General features: G+C 35.3%; 3 protein-coding genes across 3 annotated transcripts in view; 1 reads left to right on the top strand and 2 right to left on the bottom strand.

The window, feature by feature from the left end:
• The window catches only part of LOC137398364 (leucine-rich repeat-containing protein 49-like), a 36,167-nt gene extending 25,981 nt beyond the window's left edge, over positions 1-10,186 (bottom strand). Inside the window, exons 1-4 of the mRNA XM_068084473.1 lie at positions 10,097-10,186; positions 9,456-9,625; positions 9,199-9,282; positions 3,761-3,881 (exon numbers count right to left, since the gene is read on the bottom strand). Coding sequence (XP_067940574.1) covers positions 3,761-3,881; positions 9,199-9,282; positions 9,456-9,518 — 268 coding nt within the window. The 5' untranslated portion in view covers positions 9,519-9,625; positions 10,097-10,186. The remainder of the gene's footprint in view (positions 1-3,760; positions 3,882-9,198; positions 9,283-9,455; positions 9,626-10,096) is intronic.
• A 141-nt stretch (positions 10,187-10,327) lies between these two features.
• LOC137398377 (twinfilin-2-like) lies at positions 10,328-16,583 on the top strand. Its single transcript, XM_068084488.1, has 9 exons — positions 10,328-10,462; positions 10,893-10,967; positions 11,516-11,566; positions 11,884-12,011; positions 12,133-12,228; positions 12,359-12,589; positions 14,824-14,974; positions 15,309-15,430; positions 15,935-16,583. Exons 1-9 carry the CDS (start codon positions 10,438-10,440, stop codon positions 16,088-16,090), a joined length of 1,035 nt encoding a protein of 344 aa, XP_067940589.1. The 5' UTR covers positions 10,328-10,437; the 3' UTR covers positions 16,091-16,583.
• Positions 16,584-17,966: 1,383 nt separating this feature from the next.
• LOC137399417 (uncharacterized) lies at positions 17,967-22,151 on the bottom strand. The gene is made up of 4 exons (XM_068085560.1): positions 22,080-22,151; positions 19,225-19,284; positions 18,533-18,665; positions 17,967-18,429 (listed from the first exon to the last, which is right to left on the bottom strand). The coding sequence occupies exons 2-4, from the start codon at positions 19,267-19,269 to the stop codon at positions 18,266-18,268; spliced, it is 342 nt and encodes a 113-aa protein (XP_067941661.1). The 5' UTR covers positions 19,270-19,284; positions 22,080-22,151; the 3' UTR covers positions 17,967-18,265.
• Between the last annotated feature and the right edge of the window lie 238 nt (positions 22,152-22,389).

The following is a 22,389-nucleotide window of genomic DNA, read 5'->3' as shown; positions in this document are numbered from 1 at the left end:
CTTTTTGTATCAGAGATTTTTAAAGTAGAAATTGTTTATACTTGATATTGGGCAATTGAGTTAATTACATAATAGCCAATAAATGAGACAGTATGGAATATACAGAGTCAAATTTTTCTGTTAATTTAATAAAAAACTGTAATTATTGAAAATAAAACGTTTTTTGCTATAGTTTAATCCTCAGCCCAAAAGGGCCGCTTTCAATAAAATCAAGAACAGCAGGTGCAACTCGTGGCTCATTTTTTAAACTCACAAATTATGTCACAGAAAATTTAAAATTTCTCATAAAATAAGCACATTTTAAAATTTGAAAGAATTTACAAAAAATCATACTATCACCTACCTGCAGCTCAATTGCTTGCTATCAGCATATGACCAACACATATACAACTAGCACAACATACATCCTATGAGCAGACCTACTACTAACTATTGCAATACATTAATACTTCTAGTACCAGTGGTATCAACTGCACTACACATGAATAGCCTCTGTACCATCAATAAATATAGCACTTCCAGTATGCACATATACATGTAGCTGCAACGCACCAAACTAGAACTCGCGCAACATCAGCAAGAAGTGTGTAAATGACTCACAGCGATGAAGCGTATACAGAATAAAGAGACTTTCAAGGCAGCACTAACACAGATCTTAGAGGCAGCACTAACTCGACCTCCTGAGTGAGCACTAACAGTGAAGTGAGGCAGCACTAACAGTGAAGTGAGGCAGCACTAACAGTGAAGTGAGGGCTATAGCAATATAGATCGATATACATTAGTGACTAGACAATGAGCAATCTCAGAAAACAATAACAAAATCATAAAGAAATAGCTCTCGTACCAACTGACCCCGACATGTGCAGAGAACCATAATCAATATACGAGTTACTACTACTGTTATTACTACTACTGTGTATGTGATTTTACATACAATCGTCTTTAAATCGCTCTATTCATACTTGCTACTAAACATTTGGTTTGACCGCTTGAGGCCCTCGATGTGCAGAACAGGAAAGGAACAGAAAGGGCAAACAATATGCAAAGACAGACAGGGGCAAGCGGGGTGAACCATACCTTGAAGGCTAAAGTGATCTGCGTGTGTATCTGGACAAGGAAAATATAGCAGTTATATAACATTATGGTACAAGGTCTGTCTTAAATATTATCATTCGTATTATGGCTGAGCAAATGACTACAGATTCGAAATCTTTAAGGTGTTAGAAAACAAGGGTGAATAAATGAATGAGGAAAATACGCTATTACTAACGGTGTATTTGAAGTAGAGAAACGCGCATTGACTCGTCTTTCAATCAGCTTTTCACATCTCTACATAAAAACTTCCAGCATGTCACAAAAATTTAGGTCTTTTAATAATTTCAAAATACATTTCTTTAGCATTTAATCAGACATTGAGGAAACCTTGTATCTAAACTAGCAAAGATTCTAACATTCCTGTTAACTTGTCCGACCTGATCTGAAGGCTATAGCGGAACCTGAGCAAACTTCCTACTCTGGCTTACACAAAGAGATGATGATGATGTGTTAGTAAGGTAGATAAGAACACAGGGACCCTCTTTATTGAATAGGAGCCAGTGTGATAGAGGCTGCAGATTTTCAGAGAGTTTTTAAAGGATTAGGAGACAGCCAATTATACTGAAGACAGCCAATGAAACGGAGACAGCCAATGAAATGGATACGCATATTATGCATTACAAATATTAAATTAATTTTCAGAAAAACTAGAAGAAAGTTATTCTGTTTTAGAATGGAAAAATTACTGGGTGTTGAAACTATATGACAGTCATAGTTGTGATGGTTACAGCTGCCAGGGAGTCATAGTTGTGATGGTTACAGCCGCCAGTGGGTCATAGTTGTGATTGTTACAGCTGCCAGTGAGTCATAGTTGTGACGGTTACAGCTGCCAGTGGTATCAAAGACAAACTGACAAGAAGAGACCCGTCATATCGATTTGCAGAATTTTAAGCAGCAGCCCTCATGGACCAATTTGTAGAGCATTTTAGAATGTAACAATTTGATTGGCCAAGAAAGCAGACTAGACAAAATGTAAGTAAGTTGCGAAGACATTTATAAAATGTTAATTAAAAAAACTACACATGAAAAACTTTTTTTTTTAAATTTAACTTAGCGAAATTGGTGAGTCTGCAGAATTATGTGTCAGTGCCTTACTAATAGAAAAATACCAGAAATAAAATACTTTATCGGCTGTTAAAACGTTGCGGCCATGTTCTGTTGAGCCTGAGTAAACTCAGTTGGTAGCAAAATGACAACCTTATCCTATTTTGTGATATATATGTATATATATATATGGCAATGGGAGTTATCTCCTTTGCCGACTATGAGTTGCACTGATGAGGGTTCAATAGCCAAAATGGTACTGTCTGTAGCATGAGTATTGCGCTACCTCTCTTTGGTTTGGTTGAGCGCTCTGTGAGAGGTGTGACACTATTAGCCTTCGTGCAAGGCTTGTCACTTTTTGTGATTTGAGCACTCTGGTGTCAGTATATTGATTTTCTTAAAGTCTGTGAGACAACTTAGTTGTTTCATAGCAGGAAGTCAACTCTCATTGGCAATGGGATTTATCTCCCATGCCGGCTCTACGTTGCAGTGATGAGGGTTCAATAGCCAAAACAGTACTGTCTGTAGCATGATTATATATACGGTATACCGTATATATATATATATATATATATATATATATAGGTATTTATATACTGTATATACATATATATATACCGTATATATATATGTATCATATATGATAAATATATATATACCATATATATAATACCATATATGATACACTGATATGATGTGTATATACAGTGTATATACAGTGTATATACATATATATACACTGTATATAATATATGTTACAGTCTTACTATTAATGCTGGTCTATTATTATTATCATGTTCATGGACTAAAAAGCATGTAACTAGCACCACGTGGAAGCTATCTGAACCTATTTTATTAGGATATAACACACCTGCAACCAAAAAGATAAAACTCTTTTATTACTGAAAGCTCTTCTATTCTTAAAACACCGCTACTTTTCTGATGCACCACATATTGAACTGTTTGTTCAATTTTTAAGAATGATTTTTTGTCAAAACTTCTGAGAGTATTTGTCGAAATTTTTCAAATTTTGATAGTGACGTGATACCAGTCAATTATGAAAGCCTACATAATATGGAATTCATGGGCATAAAAAGAGATAGAGAGATGACTACGAGCGAAAAGTGTTAAAGTGCACTTGCATTTCTTCATGTACACCATTGTACTGGTACAATTGGTTGGTGACAAGGAAAACAGGGTCGAAGGAAACACGAGAATACACAACATTTATATATAAACTATAGCTGAGATACATAAATATGCTCAGTACTTGCCAAGTGGCTATTGCAGCTGCAAGGGAGAACAACTTCTCATAACCCAACTATGACCATAATAACACAGGAATAAGTGAGATAGCTCATACATAGAGAAACTTATTATTATCACTCTGTAACACTGGACAGCGGAAACCAGAGACAGGACAAGATTATAAGCTAAAACTATGAGATGTGCCATAACTGGGATAAAATTGCCAAAGTACAAACCCCTCCTCGCGGCGTACGCTGTAACGGCCATGTCACGAATATATATAAGAGCCAAGGCTAAACTATAACTGTGTTTTACATTATGAGTGTATACATGTATATATATATATTTTAGCCACAATGAATGAGAAAAGTACCTGCGATATGCTGGGCATCTCCACTATGCGCCCTTCTTGGCGGTACATGAGAAGGTTGAGAACTGCTATCTCCCACTGACCTTACCACTCCAGTGTCTTTTGTTAGACGAAAGTCAAGAGCCTACCAAAATATAAACATGTTTTAAACTTTATCAAACTTTGGACAATGGAAAAGAGTAAATTGGGTGAAAATCTGTATAGTGGCTTAGCGCAGTTATGGATTACTTGTAATGATGCACTCAACTAGCAATAGATATTATATACCCAACTAGCAATAGATATTACATACCCAACTAGCAATAAATATTACATACCCAACTAGCAATAGATATTACATACCCAACTAGCAATAGATATTACATACCCAACTAGCAATAGATATTACATACCCAACTAGCAATAGATATTACATACCCAACTAGCAATAGATATTACATACCCAACCAGCAATAGATATTACATACCCAACTAGCAATAGATATTACATACCCAACTACCAATAGATATTACATACCCAACTAGCAATAGATATTACATACCCAACTAGCAATAGATATTACATACCCAACTAGCAATAGATATTACATACCCGACTAGCAATAGATATTACATACCCGACTAGCAATAGATATTACATACCCAACTAGCAATAGATATTACATACCCGACTAGCAATAGATATTACATAACCAACTAGCAATAGATATTACATACCTGACTAGCAATAGATATTACATACCCGACTAGCAATAGATACTACATACCCGACTAGCAATAGATATTACATACCCGACTAGCAATAGATATTACATTCCCAACTAGCAATAGATATTACATACCCAACTAGCAATAGATATTACATACCCAACTACCAATAGATATTACATACCCGACTACCAATAGATATTACATACCCGACTAGCAATAAAAATTACATACCCGACTAGCAATAGATATTACATACCCAACTAGTAATAGATATTACATACCCGACTAGCCATAGATATTACATACCCGACTAGCAATAGATATTACATACCCGACTAGCAATAGATATTACATAACCAACTAGCAATAGATATTACATACCCGACTAGCAATAGATATTACATACCCGACTAGCAATAGATATTACATACCCAACTAGCAATAAATATTACATACCCGACTAGCCATAGATATTACATACCCGACTAGCAATAGATATTACATACCCGACTAGCAATAGATATTACATACCCAACTAGCAATAGATATTACATACCCAACTAGCAATAGATATTACATACCCAACTAGCAATAGATATTACATACCCGACTAGCAATAGATATTACATACCCGACTAGCAATAGATATTACATACCCAACTAGCAATAAATATTACATACCCAACTAGCAATAGATATTACATACCCAACTACCAATAGATATTACATACCCAACTACCAATAGATATTACACACTCAAATAACAGTAAATAGTATGTGTTGAACTAACCATTGTATTTGCATACCAAACTATTAATTGCTATGGCAACATGGCGTGTTCAATTAGCAAATGCCACCATCACTACTTTATCCTTGTAGCTGCAATTGCTAATTTATAGACTGCGCATGCCTAACCGCCATCTGCAATAGACCTATAAATAATACGCTCTCACTGGGGTCTTGATGACATTCTCTCTGTATCATGCATGTCATGGTAGAGTTTACCAGATAAATTTGTATAAGAAGGTTACAAATACTTTTGGTTGATGTATAGAAGTCAGAGTAACAGAACACAAATAATTAGCAGAAGTGGATGCTACTGACTATCTGTGTGCAACAGATAATAAAACCGCAAGCATGTAGCTGAACTAATGGTGCAAATCTCAAGATGCAACTATGCTATAATAATTTATGTCATTTTTTCTGTTTTGAGAAAACATGCTAGCAGATAAATCACACAGAAGGTTGACATGCTTGCCAAGCAATACACGCTACAGAGACTAGCATGAGGCCTTTCATTTCCAGTACAATACCTAACAAAGTCAAATATGTAAACTCAGCAAAAAAATACTATGGTTTGATTGGCATGCATGAGATGTGGCAAAACATCTACAGAGTACATCTAACATGAGCTTCCTGCAGAGTATTGAGCTGAACTAGTCATTGGCTGTTACAGGGTTCAACATATTTTCCTTTTGTCTAGCGGCATTGTGTTAGGCTCGCTTTCCACCTTAACTAAAGAATCCTAAATGTTAAACCGAAATATCTTTGGACATGTTTTCAGCCCCCCCGTCCACAGGTTTTACCACAAAAGAAAAGAAATGCGCACTCACAGCTTTTCAGGAGCACCTGAGATTGTGCAGCCCACAAAAACAGAACAGAATTAGAATGAGAGAAGAGAACTTTAACAGTAAGAGCAAAGGTAAGCAATACGATGTGTCAGTACTACCTCAAATTTCTGTTTTGGCTAAAATAAATAATCAGAGAGAGCTGATCATTGAGTTGACAAAATGATAAAGTATAATATTAACACTGCACAAAAATTCAGTCAACAAATCCGCTCATATACAATACTAGCCGAATGATCGGCGTTGCACGGGTGATAAAAAAAGCTTATACACAGTGGCAGGTAATGTAGTTGTCTACCACTTGTCATTAGCCTGGCACATTGCCAATTTCTAATTTGAGTAAGCCAGTATTCGTATTGCTAAACTAACTAATAAGAGCCGTGAGAGCAAGCTTTAGTGGCGTTGCATAATGTAGTGCTATGCGTATCTTAACCCAAGTAAAAACTCATATTACCCAATTAATCCAATGCATCTCACATAACTTAACTGGTTAGGTTATTGCCTGATGATCAGAAGGTATTGAGATCAAGTCTTTTACAATACGTGTTTGTCATTGCTAGATACTAATCGCTATAACTGGACAGACGAATGACAAATTTTGAGATTTATATACCGTAAAGCCTCTATTTGAACGTCACCTCTATTTGAACGTCACCTCTATTTGAACGTCACCTCTATTTGAACACCACTTCTATTTGAACGCCGCCTTTATTTGAACGCCACCTCTATTTGAACGCCACCTCTATGTGAACGTCACTTCTATTTGAACGTCCCCTCTATTTAAACGTCACCTCTATTTGAACGCCACTTCTATTTGAGCACCATCTCTATGTGAACGCCACCTCTATGTAAACGCCACCTTTATGTGAACACCACCTTTATTTGAACGCCACCTCTATGTGAACGCCACCTCTATGTGAACGCCACCTATATGTGAACGCCACCTCTATGTGAACGCCACCTCTATGTGAACGCCACCTATATGTGAACGCCACTGTGACAGAAAGGTTGAAAAATAGAACACCACCCTCTATTTAAACGCAACTTCGCAAACCTTTGATCTTTGTGAACCCATAATATCAATGGATCAGTAGAAAAGTGTCCACCAAATCATACCAATATTGAATTGCTTACATCAATAACAATCACTTCTCTCATTGTCCAACTCCAAAGCTTTCAGCTTGTTTTTCGTTAAAACTTTGAAAGCAATACTATAGAAATAATTAATACCTGTCTCAATCTAATAGTAGCTCCTTGTTTAACGCTGTCTTGATACTTCGAAATACATGTACATCTATATATATTTCCCAAAGTATGTTTAATGTCTGTATGTCGTCTGTCTGCATTCCGGCTATAGCTATTAATGTCTTGGAATAAAGAATCCGTAACGAAAAATATTTGATCTCGGACCCTAACATTCGCTAGTCCGACGCCCTACCCGATAGGTCACAGAAATTGAGTTGTTAGCTTGCTGATATAAGCCGCTATATGGGAGCACATACCCAATGGCTTTACATACCACGCAGGGTGATTGCGTAAGTAAGTGATTGTCAATGGTTAACTTACTAAAATTTTCCGTTGGCAATCTGCCAGGCTAATAGCAAGTGGCAGGCACCTCTCACTACTTTTAAGCTGATTTGTAATACTCAGGCAATGCCAGGTAGCACAGATAGTATATATACATATCTCTCAAAGTTGGTATGTGTGTCATTCCAGCTATAGCTACTAAAATCTTGAAATAAAGAATCCATATCACAGAAGATTTGATCTCGAACCCTCAGCTTCGCCAGTTCAACTGCCTTACCAATTCAGCCACACGAGCTTCATGTATTCATTAGGCGATGTATGTCACTAGATGGGAGCAAATACGCTACCGCTCTCCATCACGATGTGATAGCACAACGTCATGAGAAGCGGTAGATCTTATCAGTAAGCTTACTCAAATTACCCATTGGCAATGTGCCAGGCTAATGGCAAGTGGTGAGCAACTCTCATTACCTCTCACTGTTTATAAGCTGATTTTTAATACCCAGACAACGCCAGTGTACGTATATAAAAACGGTTTACATTTGCGATGGCACAACGGTCACGTTTAGCGAGCAAAACCTTTACTCATTGCATTTGTGCTAAATGCAGCGCGTAAAAGTTTTGCTTTGCCAAAAAACTGTTTAAATGCTGATATCGACTAGTTACGCAGTGCAGAAGAAGATTTGACATCAGAAGTCACTGTGGAAGGTATTGGACAACCAGAAGATGTTCATTCCATTGAAACCAACAATCAGAATGCAGTTATTCGAGCAAATGATGCAAATATTTTTGTTTTAAAAACGTTCATTTTTGTTTCTGCATGTAATATAAGTATGGTTAGTTTATGTCACTTGCTCATGAATATATCTTTATAGCATTTGGTAGATTATCATTATATGACTTATAGATTTACAGCATATTACTTGATACCATCTTTGCGGTAATCTGATCTTACAATTGGTCGATGCTCGTAACTCTTCTTCTATGGCACATAAAACGCTAGTTTTAATTGCAAACTGTGACAAACACTTCAATGAGTGCAATCAGCTTTTGTTCAATATTAGTAAATATAGATATAAAATAAAAATATGATTTCAAATTTAGAATAAAATAAAAATTGAAAGCGCTAACACATTGCAAAGCAAGACACAGGCTATAATATGATTGAAGATTAATCACAAGCAATAGATAACAACTGGTAGAAATATTTCTTGGCTTCCCAATGCATATTTTATTTAGAGATCTTTGACAAGTTAGAGGTAAGTTAGCAGATTTATTGCATCCAAAAGGTTTAATATCGGTCCATTAGAAAAAAAGAGCAATATCGGCGCCATTCGCTTCACCCGTAAAAGGGCTAAATTTATCTTCCCAAAATTTTGATGAGTCATTTGAAAAATACAACACCAGCCTCTATTTGAACGCCACCTCCAATTGACCGCCACTAGAGAAGGGTTGAAAAATATAGCGTCAAGGCGTTCAATTAGGTTTTACGGTATATATGTAGATTTGCTCATAGGCCTATTATGCAACAAAGAAAATACAGAAATACTGATCTAGCTCACAATTTTTTCTTACCGGTCTGACGAAATCCCTCGGCTTTTCAACGATTGTTCCACCTGTTGCTTGCAGTTTAAGTTGACTTGGTTCAAGGAACCTTCCCTGTATGATGCAATGCAAGCTTATTGTGTTGAATGTTTATGTAGCAAGCAGTTAAAATTAAATGATTAACCAACAAGTGCATGAGTACTCATTACAGTGATGGAAAAGGCCACTGGTTCCTGGTATCAGTTTAACATACCATTTATTCACAACTAAGTATATAAGTAACCAACCTCCGCTCTTCCTGAAGATACGCTGCGACCTCCAATTGAAGACTTCCCACCAGGTGTATACATTACTAGTTGATATGACTACAGGCCAATAACCCAGTTGAGCGGCTGTATATTTAGCACCAGCGGCAAAAAGCGTGTTATTCAAGTTCTGCGTTGCTCTCCTCCATTAACTAAGGGACATTTTTAATATATTAATATTAATCAAGATACTATACTGTAATTTAAATAAAATAGCATACCCAATGCTAACCACTTCGATTTAATGTATGTTATTATTTCCAGTACAATATTTACAGCAGCATGGTCTTGTATGTAAGCTCTTAGTAAACACTTTGGTTGTACTGCTTTTCAACTATTAATTCCTTTGTAATTTTATGTTTAACATTCTTTATTGATTTCATCGCATTAATTTTCAATAGTCAGAAGCAATTACACAATTAATACAAAAATTCAAAGTTTGATATCAAGAAGTTTATATATTGTCACTATTATCCAAAATGTAGGAGCGAGAACAGAAAATTTCAAAGTGAGTTGAGGCCCGAAGACAACAATGTATAAACTAGGGAAGTTGACAATATATAGTGTAAAGATGGTTTAATTTATTTTTCTTTTCAAGTATTTATTAAGTTACAATTACATACCTCAACTGCTGAAAATATCACATGTATGTAATAAAGAAATATGAGAAAGATTGACAGGGATCATTGGACTAGCTTTTGATTACGGAAATCTCAGCAACGGATAGTGGCAACTATCCGCAATGTTATATTTGCATAGACATGTGAAAATAATTGTAAAGTCATTCGATGCGTCATTTGTAAATGTAATAAAAATTCGTTTACAAGCCGAACGCTTAAAAATAGCGACAATAACTTCTCCATTTCCTAGTGGGAGGAAGTAATATTTGTATTTTAATCATATACATGTCCATACATTTATTATATAACACAACTACTGAAAACTTTTTTCAACACAGTTAGTTATGTCGCATCAAACTGGAATAACAGGTGATTTTAGTTTCAAACGTTGACTAGCCATACCATAGCTCGTATCGATAAATAAGGCAAGTTGGAACCTCTAAGCTAGCCGGTGGTTTATTGTGTTAGCATCTGCTTGCTACAAAATGCAGCTACTTGTTTGTAAAATCCACCTTCAAAGTTTTACCAAATATTTGTTATGTTATAAGTTTTAAACTCTGCCAATAAGTAGAAACGTTCAGTGTGTCCAATTTTAATGAAATTTTTTGCGATACCAAGAATAGGAAACGATTGTACGTGAAGCGAGTGCTTGCTGCTTGCAGGACTTTAATTAGCAATGGATAATCCCTGAACTCGGTTACACTGCTTGACATTTACTTGCGCAAGTAGGTTGTTTGGTAAGATAAAAGTCACAAGCTATTAAAATTTAGTTGCTATGAAGTGTTTTTTATCTTTGAAGCGGATGAAGAATTGCAGTCATTCTTTGGTCAACACAAGCAAGATCACAGATTGATCAAGGTTTCTATTAAGGAAGGCAAGTAGGAATGTTGTGTTTGTTAGCCTGGCTGTGTTGTTAATACCTAAGCAGACAGGATCCCTCAAATTCAATACCCCACTTGCATACATCTATTTGATGAATTACCCATTTGTTTTGCTGTTCACGTAATATTTGTAATAAAATAATGTTTTCCTTTATTGAATTTTATGCAAAATAACTGCGTCAACATTATTGCGTTGTTACACGAATTAAAAACATAAATTGTTTACTTTTTTCTTGATATGTCTAAGTGACTTAATAAAATATCAAGGCGGAATTTATAAATGTTATCGTGCACATTAGCATTCAGGGATTGAATATTTAATTTTGAATGTGATAAATATTTGGACAGGAGATATGCACATCTAAGCACCCATTGCCATGTAATATAAAGGTATATGTGGTTAAAGGGCTTTATTTTCAAAGCCTTGAGAGGGGCTTGTGTACATACAGAAGCTACAATTTTATAATGTTATATATACACATATGTATAATATATACGCCTAGATATATATATATATATATATCAGATCTTACTTTTGTAGAAAAACTTGTGCTGGCAGACTCTGCTACACCACAAGGCACATGGGAAGATGGTAAGTTGGATTCGCGTTAGATAGCATTAATATTTTAACCATTTATGTCATTACATTCCATAGAGGTTTCATATTCGTCACATGTAATTAGTTTGTCTTTAGGCACATACACATTCTAAAAACTTCACAAAGTAATATATATATATAGCATACAGTAGGTCGCGTTCGCAAAGAAACCCTCGAATTACAGTGAGGTTGTTGTCTATTAATCAGGCTAAGCACAATCATGGTCGCTGCTAGCAGGTTTGCTATACATGTATGTCTCCTACTTCAAGAGCATTTATGATCTATAACAATTTTAATATGTTTAATTACAGATTATGATGCTATGGTATTACCAGCTCTGGAGGAGAAACAGCCCTGCTACATCTTATACAGATTGGACAGCATGAATGAATTGGGATATGAGTGGATATTCTTGGCATATTCTCCTGATTTTGCGCCTGTGCGATATCAACAAAGACTATTTTGTTTTTATAAAGTTACTCTTGTGTCTGCTTCTTATTTATGTAATTAATTGTTTAAGTTTGACTTTATACTGGTTCAGTTGGCAACTTTCCTTACAGGTGAGAGAGAAAATGCTGTATGCAGCCACAAGGGCTACAGTCAAAAAAACTTTTGGTGGAGGTCAGATTCGAGAAGAAGTTTTTGGCACAGTCCCTGTAAGTATATCTATAGACACTGCATACTACAAGAGTCATTTTTGGTAATGGCATTCGTATGTAATTAGCTATTTTCACATCCAGAGATCAGCATTCAGCTGGTTGCTGATGTTATTTCTGCCTCTTGTAGACAGATGTGTCATTCTCAGGCTACAAGGCACATGTCGTGGCACAGTCAGCTGCCGCTCCTCTTACTTTTGCTGAAGAAGAATTGAAACTAGTAAAGGAAACTGAAACAAACCATCATATCAATGTAAACAGCAAGCATCAAACAGTGCAGGGAGTTGCCTTTCCTATCTCAGATGAAGTTCTCAACAGTGTGGAGCGGTTAAGACAAGGAGCCGTCAATTATGTGCAAATTGTGAGTACGCATACCATGTTGTAAAGGGTTTAGTAGCTTCGTTGAGTTGTTAACTGGAGTTGACACATGATCTGCCGGGAAGCAAAGCACTACTAAGTCCTGGGAGCACTCGTTTCACATAATCAACTCCTTTTCTTGGTATTGCAACAAATTTCATTAAAATTTAACATACTGATTTTTTCTATTCATTGGGATAGTTAAACAATTAATAATATAAACATTATTTTGTAAAACTTTGAAGGTTGATCCTACAAACAAACCGCTACAGTTTATACCAAGCAGACGGAAACGTAAAAGAGTGAGCTTAGAGGCTTTAAACTTGCTTCATTGATCGATACAAGCCAGTGTATGGCTAGTCACTGCTTATAAAAATTCACTTATTATTCCAGTTTGATGAGACATAACTAGTTTTATTGTAACAATTCTTCTAGTGTTTGTGTTATATAATAAATATATATATAATAAATATATATGTAATAAATATATATGTTATAAATATATATGTATTAAATATATGTGTAATAAATATATATATAATAAATATATATTATAAATATATATTATAAATATATGTAATAAATATATATATGTTGTAAATATATATGTACTAAATGTATGTGTAATAAATATATATTATAAATATATAATAAACGTATACTGTAAAACCTCTATTTTTCAACCCTTCCCCTATAGTGGTGGTCAATTGGAGGCGACGTTCAATTAGAGGCTGGTGGTGTATTTTTCAATTGGCTTGTCAGAATTTTCACAAGATAAATTTAGCCCTATTACTGGCAAAGAGAATGTCGCCTATATTTTGCTCTCTTTTGTCGGTGGAGCGATATTAAACCTTTTGGATGCAATAAATCTGCTAACTTACCTCCAACTTGTCAAAGATCTCTTAATAAATATGTATTGAGAAACTGAGAAATATCTCTACCAATTGATATCTTTTGCTTGCAATTGACCTGCGATAATATTATACCTAGACTGTGTCCTTTTTTGCAATTCATTAGCATTTTCAATTTTTATTTCATTTTAAGTTTGAAGACATATTTTCATTTAATATCTATGTTTAACATTGTTGAATTGAAGCTCATTGCACTCTTTGATATGATTGCTACAGTTTGCACCCGAAACTAGCTTTTTATGTGCAATAGAAATGGAATTATGAGCATCAATTCATTGAAAGCCGTGTTAAAAGCCACAAGGATGCTATCAAATAACATGTTATAAATTTGCATGTTTATAAGTTATACAATAACAATCTATCGAATGCTACAAATATATATTTATGAACAAGTGACATAAACGAATCATACTGATATTACATGCAGAAGCAAAAATTTACGCTTTAAAAATAAAAATGTTTCCATCGTTTGCTCGGATAGCTGCGTCCTGACTGTCGCTTTCGATAAAACAAAAATCTTCTCGTCCAATATCTTCCGGCCTCAACTCTTCTTCTGCACTGCTGAACTAGTCGATATTGGCGTCCAAACAATTTTCTGGAAAACTTTTACGCGTTGCATTTAACACAAATGCAACACGTAAAACTTTGCTCGCTAAACGTAACCTTGGGCTCAAAACTTGCAAACCGTTTTTATATGCATGCTCTTTGAAGTATTAAGACCACGTTAAACAATGAACTAGTGTTAGCCTGAGACAGTTATTGTTTCTATGGTGTTCCTTTCAAATCTCATCTACCAAAGTAAATTCTAACCGTTTTTTATATAGGTACATGTACTTTGAAGTACCAAGACAACATTAAACAAGGAACTACTATTAGCCTAAGACCGTTATTGATTATTTCTATGGTGTTGCTTTCAAAGTTTTAACGAAAAAAAGCAAAAAGCTTTAGATTCGTACAATTAGAGAATTGATTATTAATGTAAATGATTCATTATTAATACGATTTTGTAGACATTTTTCTGCTGATCAATTGATATTATGGGTTCATAAAAATCAAAGATAATCAAAGTGGCAGTCAAATGGAGGCGCTGTTCAAATAGAGGATGGGCCTCTATTTTTCAACCCTTCTTTCGTGGTGGCGTTCAATTAGAGGTTTTACGGTATATAATAAATATATATAATAATAAGTATATATATAGGTTTGCTCTTTGGCCGCTGAGTTGAGATTTTACTCATAGAGGTTACATATAATCGCGTAGTTAGGTAAGTATATTTATGTATACTATACATTATATACATACATGTATATTACATTGTATATTAAACAGAGGATAGACTTGGAGAATGAGACAATAGAATTAGACAACTGTGAGGATACAGATGCCGAGTCACTCAACTCAAGGTTTCCTACAGACCATGCAAGGTACCATCTGTTCCTATACCAACATTCACACGAAGGAGACTACTTGCAGTCATTAGGTGAGACTTGTAATTTTGAGCTCTATGCTTTGTTGAACAAATACACGCCTACAATCTTAGTAACGTTTTGTTATCATGTACATGTACTTCCCATTTTTCCTTGGCGACTGTATATATTTACTGTACATCCGTTTTATGAATGTTTGACAGGGATTATCAATTCGGGTTGCAGTTGATGTAAATGCAAAATCCAATGTTTAGTTGTAAACATCATTTCTCGTAGTCAAAATAACTAATAACTCCAGAGTCTAACCGATTTTTTTAGTGCAGCTTTTCTCTTTTTGATTGTTGTTCTTTTTGACTTGCGCATCTATCGTCCTTTTGGATGTTGTAGTCTTCCTATATAGCAACCCAGAGTATAAATGCCCTATAAAGGAGCGAATGTTGTATTCAAGCTGCAAGTCAACTTTACTGGATGCTCTTGAAAGTCAAATGCACCTGGAAATAACAAAAAAGGTCAGTAATCTCACATGTCAGATGCAGCAGTTGACATTTATCAATGTATTTCTACTATGATAAGGATCAGTTATGAATATGAACTTTATTTACGACCAGTGCAAAAATGATAAAGATGATTAGCTGTTATCACAAAAGTGACAACTGTAGTGACAACAGCTCCACTTGCTTTGGAGTTGTCTTCTTGAGTAAAAATACTGATTTTTAACAGAAGATAATGCCTCAATCTGTGATCAAAACCAGACTGATAAAAGATGTATTCAGTGTAATCTAATGCTGGAATGAACTAAACTCTTGTATTACTTCTTATCTGCTATTCACTATTATTGTGCATTAGACGTTGTTGCTTACCTTACAAATGGCTCAGCTGAGCAAAGCCTGCGAAAAATATTGTTTGTATGCTTGTTATTTTATTTGTTATAGGTCAAATTTAAGTTAGTATCCTGTATACTCTCTTAATAGAATCTAGATTCACTTTTGTGTCAGGCTGTTTTTATGTTGCAGTTGGAGGTATCAGTTGGAAGTGATATAGTGAATGATCAATATCTCTATGACGAGGTTCACCCTCCCAAAAATGTAGCTAAACGAGCTTTTGACAAGCCCAAGGGCCCAACAAGGAAGGGACCGAAGAGACTTACAAAACCAGCCGTAAATGAATAAACGCAGTAACTATACAGCAAAAGTATCTTCTGTGATTTAACTGACTACGATTATTCACGCTGCATATTTTTGCGAAAAAAATTATTTAACATTCTATATATAATATAAAATAGTATAATTCTTGTTTATGTTGTTGTTCATTAAGCTTCTATATGTAAGAGTCTTGTCGTTTTGTAATATATCCACTCGCAACTTATCAAAATGAATTTCAATTGCAACTTTACCGCTGTAGATACTTTTTTCGAATTTTTTAATTTGGATGTTAATGACCAACTGCATTCATGGTGATATCACCTAAAAGCCATTTTCTGAAGGCTCACAGCAACATACCCACCCAACTGTAATTACCACCTAGACCAGGGGTGGGCAACGTGCGGCCCGTGGGCCGCATGTGGCCCTTTGCCATTTATTGTGTGGCCCTTTCACCCATCTCAGTAATTTTGCATATATAGATGCGTTTGAATGAGTACAATGCACTAAATATAAAAAATGCTACATATCGGTGAGATTTTATTGAAAGCATTGTGTAGGGTCCCTCACATCAAGTGGAATCTTCAGTTGGCTTTTAACTTTCGCAGAGTAGTCATAGATAGTGTTATATAACGTACATACACGTACTTACTAAAATATGTCATCTATTTATCATCCAATTCGTGATCTGTGATATTTCTATACATGTATTTAGATCACAGTTACAGGTTTGTCTTACACATAGCATACACTGCAATAATGTAGTTGCTTACAAATAAATAATAATTTTAATAGTTTAATAACTGTTTACGACCATTCCCTTTCGATGATTGGTTGTTTGTTTTTGCCATTGCAACATTTCTGGCTATTACTAGATGAGATAATTTTATTTCTGAAGTTGAAACGAATGGAGCTTCAAGAACTTCGTGTTCTTAAATGATATCTCTCAAAAATTATTTCAATTCAATGTGAGGCTTCAAAGATAAGAAAAGTTGGTAAATGACTTGTTTAAGCACCCCCGAACATTTGAAAGAGATCTTCAGCTCTATGAGCAAAGTCTGCGTGAAAAAAAGTTGATCACTTAAATCTGTTTTAATGGCAACAGCGAGATCCTGGATAGCTATGCTCAGAGTGGTAGAACTTCGGGAGGAAATTTCCTCTCATTTTACAGAGTTCAGAAGTGAGATGACCATCCATCCGCTCATTGCCTTGTACTTGTGAGATAAGCTCAGCAGCTATCCAGCTCTAGCTTGAACTGATCGCGCTGCAAGAGGATGGCATTTTCATCCAAAATTTCAAAGAGATGCACCTAATTGACATTTATAAGTCCTTACCAACTGCAGATTACTGTAATTTAAAGCAGTTTGCCAGAAGATTTGGCTGCTTGTTTGGAAGTACATATACCTGTGAGCAACTATTTTCTAAAATGAAGCACATTAAAATCAATCTGACCGACAGTCATCTGCTGCATAGTTTGCGTCTGTGCACATCAAGAATAGAACCTAACTAATTAACTTAAAATATCCAACAGCAAGCTTCTCAATAACTATGAATATTATAAAAATATTTTATTTCGTATCTCCATACTTTATCTACTGTCATTTATAAAGCCAATACATACACGTTTATTCTTGTATTGTATTCATGTTGTATATTATATGCTACTTTTTGAAATTTTAATAGAGACAGAAAATACCGAATCAGGGTTGTATGATGCGGCATTTAGCAATAGTTCAATTTTGCAAAATGGCCCTTCTCTTAAAAGGGTTGCCCACTCCTGAGGTCCTAGACCCTTAATAACAAGCATGGAATTTAGTGCACCAATTTCTCGTGAAAAGGAGCGAAAATTCATACTACGATAGTTACAACATCTTGTTTGAATAGCAAATAAATTAGGCAATACTGGTGTAGAAACAGCTCCTTTTATTGACACGCCAGAAACGAATCACAACTGAGTACCCACTGGAAGCCCAAGGCAGTCAAGTCATGGAAACAAACACAAACAGTGGTACACCAGACAATAGTATAAATTATTATTACGCAAACTCGGTGAAAACAAAACAGCGTGACCAACTGGAGCTGGTGCATTTAACACCTAAGTGGCGTTTTTCTCCCATCCAAACACGGCATACACATAATTCACCTGTTGTTACATGGATTAATATTTTATCTAGAAAAGTCTTTTTAAAGTCTCGATGGCTGCCACTAAAAAGCAAACAACATGAGGAATGCCATCATGAGACAGAAAAGACCCATAGCTTCTGATAAAGCAAAGCCGAGGATAGCGAATGTGAATAGTTGCTGTTTGCATCCGGGATTTCTAGCATATCCAATTACTAGGTTGCCGAAGACTGTTCCAATGCCAGCACCTGCAACAACAACACTACTTGTCACAAGGGACAAAATATGATATACTTGTGGGGCTGCAGTACAGAGTGAGATGATGCAAGAAGTAAGTATTCACAAAATTACCTGATCCTGCAACTCCTACAGTGGCAGCTCCTGCCCCTATATACTTGGCAGCCTGATCAATATCTTGTCTCAGAGGACTTGTGTGGAAATTTGCTGTGCTGACTACCATGGGCCGGGATGCTGTCCTTGCAACCTACAAGAATACAAAGAACTTATGAGCTCGATTCATTCTTAGCAAGGGAGTAAGGCTTCAGCTCTGAGATAAATTTACAATTATTTAACGACTTTCAAATCCTGCTTGCAAATAAATAGTTTGAATAGAAGAACAAAGTCTTCCAAAACATGTAACAGCACACACACACACACGCACACACACACAATGTGCCCTTCGATAATCATTGAACATTACTAACATATTAGTCATTACTAATGTGTTGTAGTATTAGACAACGCTTACATAAACTTACTACAAAAAATTAAAACCAATAAAACCAAAGTTTTGTGAAGCATGGCGACATGTACTACTTGGAAAATCCCTACACAACTTTAAATATACTGACAACTTTCGGTTCAACAGATGGACCGTGTTCAAAAAATTGTCAAACTGAAGGCAATATTAACATCAACATGGAAATTTTGTGGGTTCAGACCAGTATCTTCAATTTTGTGCCTTTGTTTCACTAATCATACACCGATGGCACTGAGCCTAATTAAAAGTTAATTTTTCTCAGAAGAGGTGGGTAAGTACTTACCACATTTCTGGCAACAGGCGCAAATGCTCTTGAGCAGATATACATGTTGAGTAGTTTGATCTAAAAAACATATATAAATAAACTTTCCAAAGCATTATATTAAAGCTAAATACATCACTCGGTATATGTGTATCATTTAACATGTATCTGTGGTGAAATAGTGCAATAGAAGATTAGAATGGTATACTCAACGAAAGAAATTCAATAAATGAAAAAGGAACTATCATTAATGGTCTGCATTGTTGCGCTCATTAAATAACTTGTATTTGGAAGACAAAGCAGGCAAGCGACTTAAAATCTATGCAGAATCGACACATCTGATAAAGAAAAATTATAACTTCTGCGTCAGACTAAAACTATATTGATGCAGCATGCAAACGGAAATATGAATTGACAATACTTTTCAATAACATTCAATAGTTCACAAACTTTGATAGCATGTATTAACTTTGGGAGTTAATCTATACACAATATTGTAAGCCCTCAACTGTAAAACAACCTAAGACAACGCTAGCCAATTAAATTTTAACGTAAGTGTTTTGAAATAACATTGATATGAATATATGGCATTTTTTGTTACAAAGCAAAGACAATGCAGCGGCATTTTGTCTTTGACAACCAATGAATACGTGTCATCATGACATCGGCTAAGAATAGCTGTTGTTTAAACCATTTTATAGTAGAACTTCTGCGGACGAAATATTAATTTTTAGCAAACTCTTTGTTGCATTATTTGCTTTTTAATAAGGAAGCACTCTTTATCAACTTCGCCAAAAAGGTTCAGTGTCACAAATGGCTTGCAGCATTGTTCCACACCAGTACGCTTTCCAATCCCGACACTGTGATAGATCGTCACGAAAAATGAGCATATAGAAGATTATTATGTGAAATAGTCATGTGACAAAGTGGTGTAGTGGAAACGTGCTCGTCTTTGAATCTGACACTCAGGTTTGATTACCGTCCAAGACAATATTTTCCGTAACGCTCTTAGTGTGGCTTCGGACAGCCGGACACGGCTCTTATTATAGTAAAGAATTAATAGGCTAGTGACATAACAACGATGTAAAACAAACTAAGGCTTTGAGCAACAACAAAAGATGCTCAAGATGCGTTTATACAACAAAGAGAAAAACCACATTGGAAAATCTGGACCTTTTCTAGAGAAAAAAGGAAGAAATTTAAGACCACAAACTTGGTTCAACCTATATTGATAGTGATAGCCAACTGATGCATAACGTAAATGGCAATGTAAATACATCTACATGACAGATTTGATTGGGAAAAGGTCGATACATTAGATCAATAAAACGACAGTAATTTGTCGCTGTTACACCTGCAAAAATGGACATGAAGCAGATCGAAAGGATTAGATTTATGATACTTGAATGACCGATCGAGAAAATACTGAACATGAAAGATGACCTTATTACGCCACAAAGTAGTCGACAAGCCCCAAAGCAATGAATGTGGCTAGAAATTTGTGGTTGCGCGTGGCTGAATTATGTATTGCCGCTACAGACCTTGATACATTGTTTGTATAACCGCTACAGACAGTACTTTGACATTCATTGATGCACAGAATCTTTCAATGTAGTATAGACTAACACTTTTTGGGGTTCTATATCTTCGCAATATCAATCTTTAATAAGATCGATCTAACATGTTATTGACAGTGCTTAACGAACACTGTAATTCACATAACGCCTAAAAAGCAACGTTGTGCGTCAAAATAGGTTTGCCACCAAAATGCTAACGCCTGCATCAGTAAGAAATGAACGTTTATTTACATAACATTTTATGAATCATCCCTTTACAATATCATTACGCAGTGCATAACTATTAATGACACACTTTTCGCAACTGCACATACCTTGCACTACATCCATATATCAGATACCATTGCTACCAAGTACAAACTGAATTAAAAACAATGACTTTCAAAAATTATTGTCAAATAGTAGTTATCAAATAGACAATTATCTTTAGGTGTCAAATATAAGGCAATAAAACTTAACATGTGCATTCTCCTACAAATTTGAGTTATTATGTTACAAGTCTGCATATTAAAATGAAATTTACAGCATGCAATGATGTAAAGAATGTACATTTGCTGATGCTGAAGGGTTAAACGTATCAAATATGCCCTGAGATATGAAGTAATCCCTTCTTTTTACCCCACAATCCATATGGCGATAAAAAAAGTATATAGGAAAATCCACCCAATGTAAGCTTTCCCTACAATTGGCTTCGATTAAAGACTATCCAACTTAAATGAAAACTACGCCAAAACAAAAATTTATGTTCATAACATTGCAACTTGCCTACTTCGTAATGAGACACGGCCAAATCAAGGATAAACAACAGACTGAGGCCAGTGGTTACAAACAGCTGTTTGCCTTAAAGAAACATGCTAAGAAAAAGTTTGACACGCCTATATCCCTAAAGTGTTACTAATTCAGTGATGGAAAAACCTAAGTGCTGAAACGTATTTACAACATAAATATTGGGTACCAGCGGTGTAGGTTATTATCGATTCATTAGTTATTGTGATTACCACAAAAATACCAACAGACTATACAGATCATGCTAAAGTCTGCTGTATCTACACTAGTACGAGAATACAGTTTTCTTATGCACATATTCGATAGCTATATACGGCGCATCAGCCTAAGCCGGCCGGCTTCATTTTATTAGTTTCGGTTTGAATCACTCACCAAATTTTGCGTTTTATATAAAAACTGCACGCAAATATTATGTATACCAGTACTAGTCTACCAATATTGTACTACAGCCTAATCAAAATATAACTTTCCAGCTTCGATGACAACAAATTTAGCGGATAAGATCTACCGTACCTGTGTCTGTCTGCAAAGCAACTATCGACGACCTATGATTACACCGGTTGTGAACCGAGCATGCGCTGCCGGAAAACAGAATATGTTGGGATAGGATACAATGAAACGCCATCAGATAAAAAAAGTTAATGCTGTACATCCCTAAAATAAACCAACATAAAAGTATAAATTTTAACAATAAATATTTAAAATTTTATTGTTAAATAAATAAATAAAACATTTTAATTGTATTTTAAATTTTCATAAATAATTTTAAAATAAAAACAATATTTTGCTATCTTTCGTCTGTGTCTAACAGGTCAATTTAGGT

Source organism: Watersipora subatra, chromosome 1 (assembly GCF_963576615.1).
Source record: "Watersipora subatra chromosome 1, tzWatSuba1.1, whole genome shotgun sequence".
Classification (NCBI taxonomy): Eukaryota; Metazoa; Bryozoa; class Gymnolaemata; order Cheilostomatida; family Watersiporidae; genus Watersipora; species Watersipora subatra.
The sequence above is the reverse complement of the archived record's forward strand: the minus strand, read 5'-3'. Positions and strand labels throughout refer to the sequence as shown.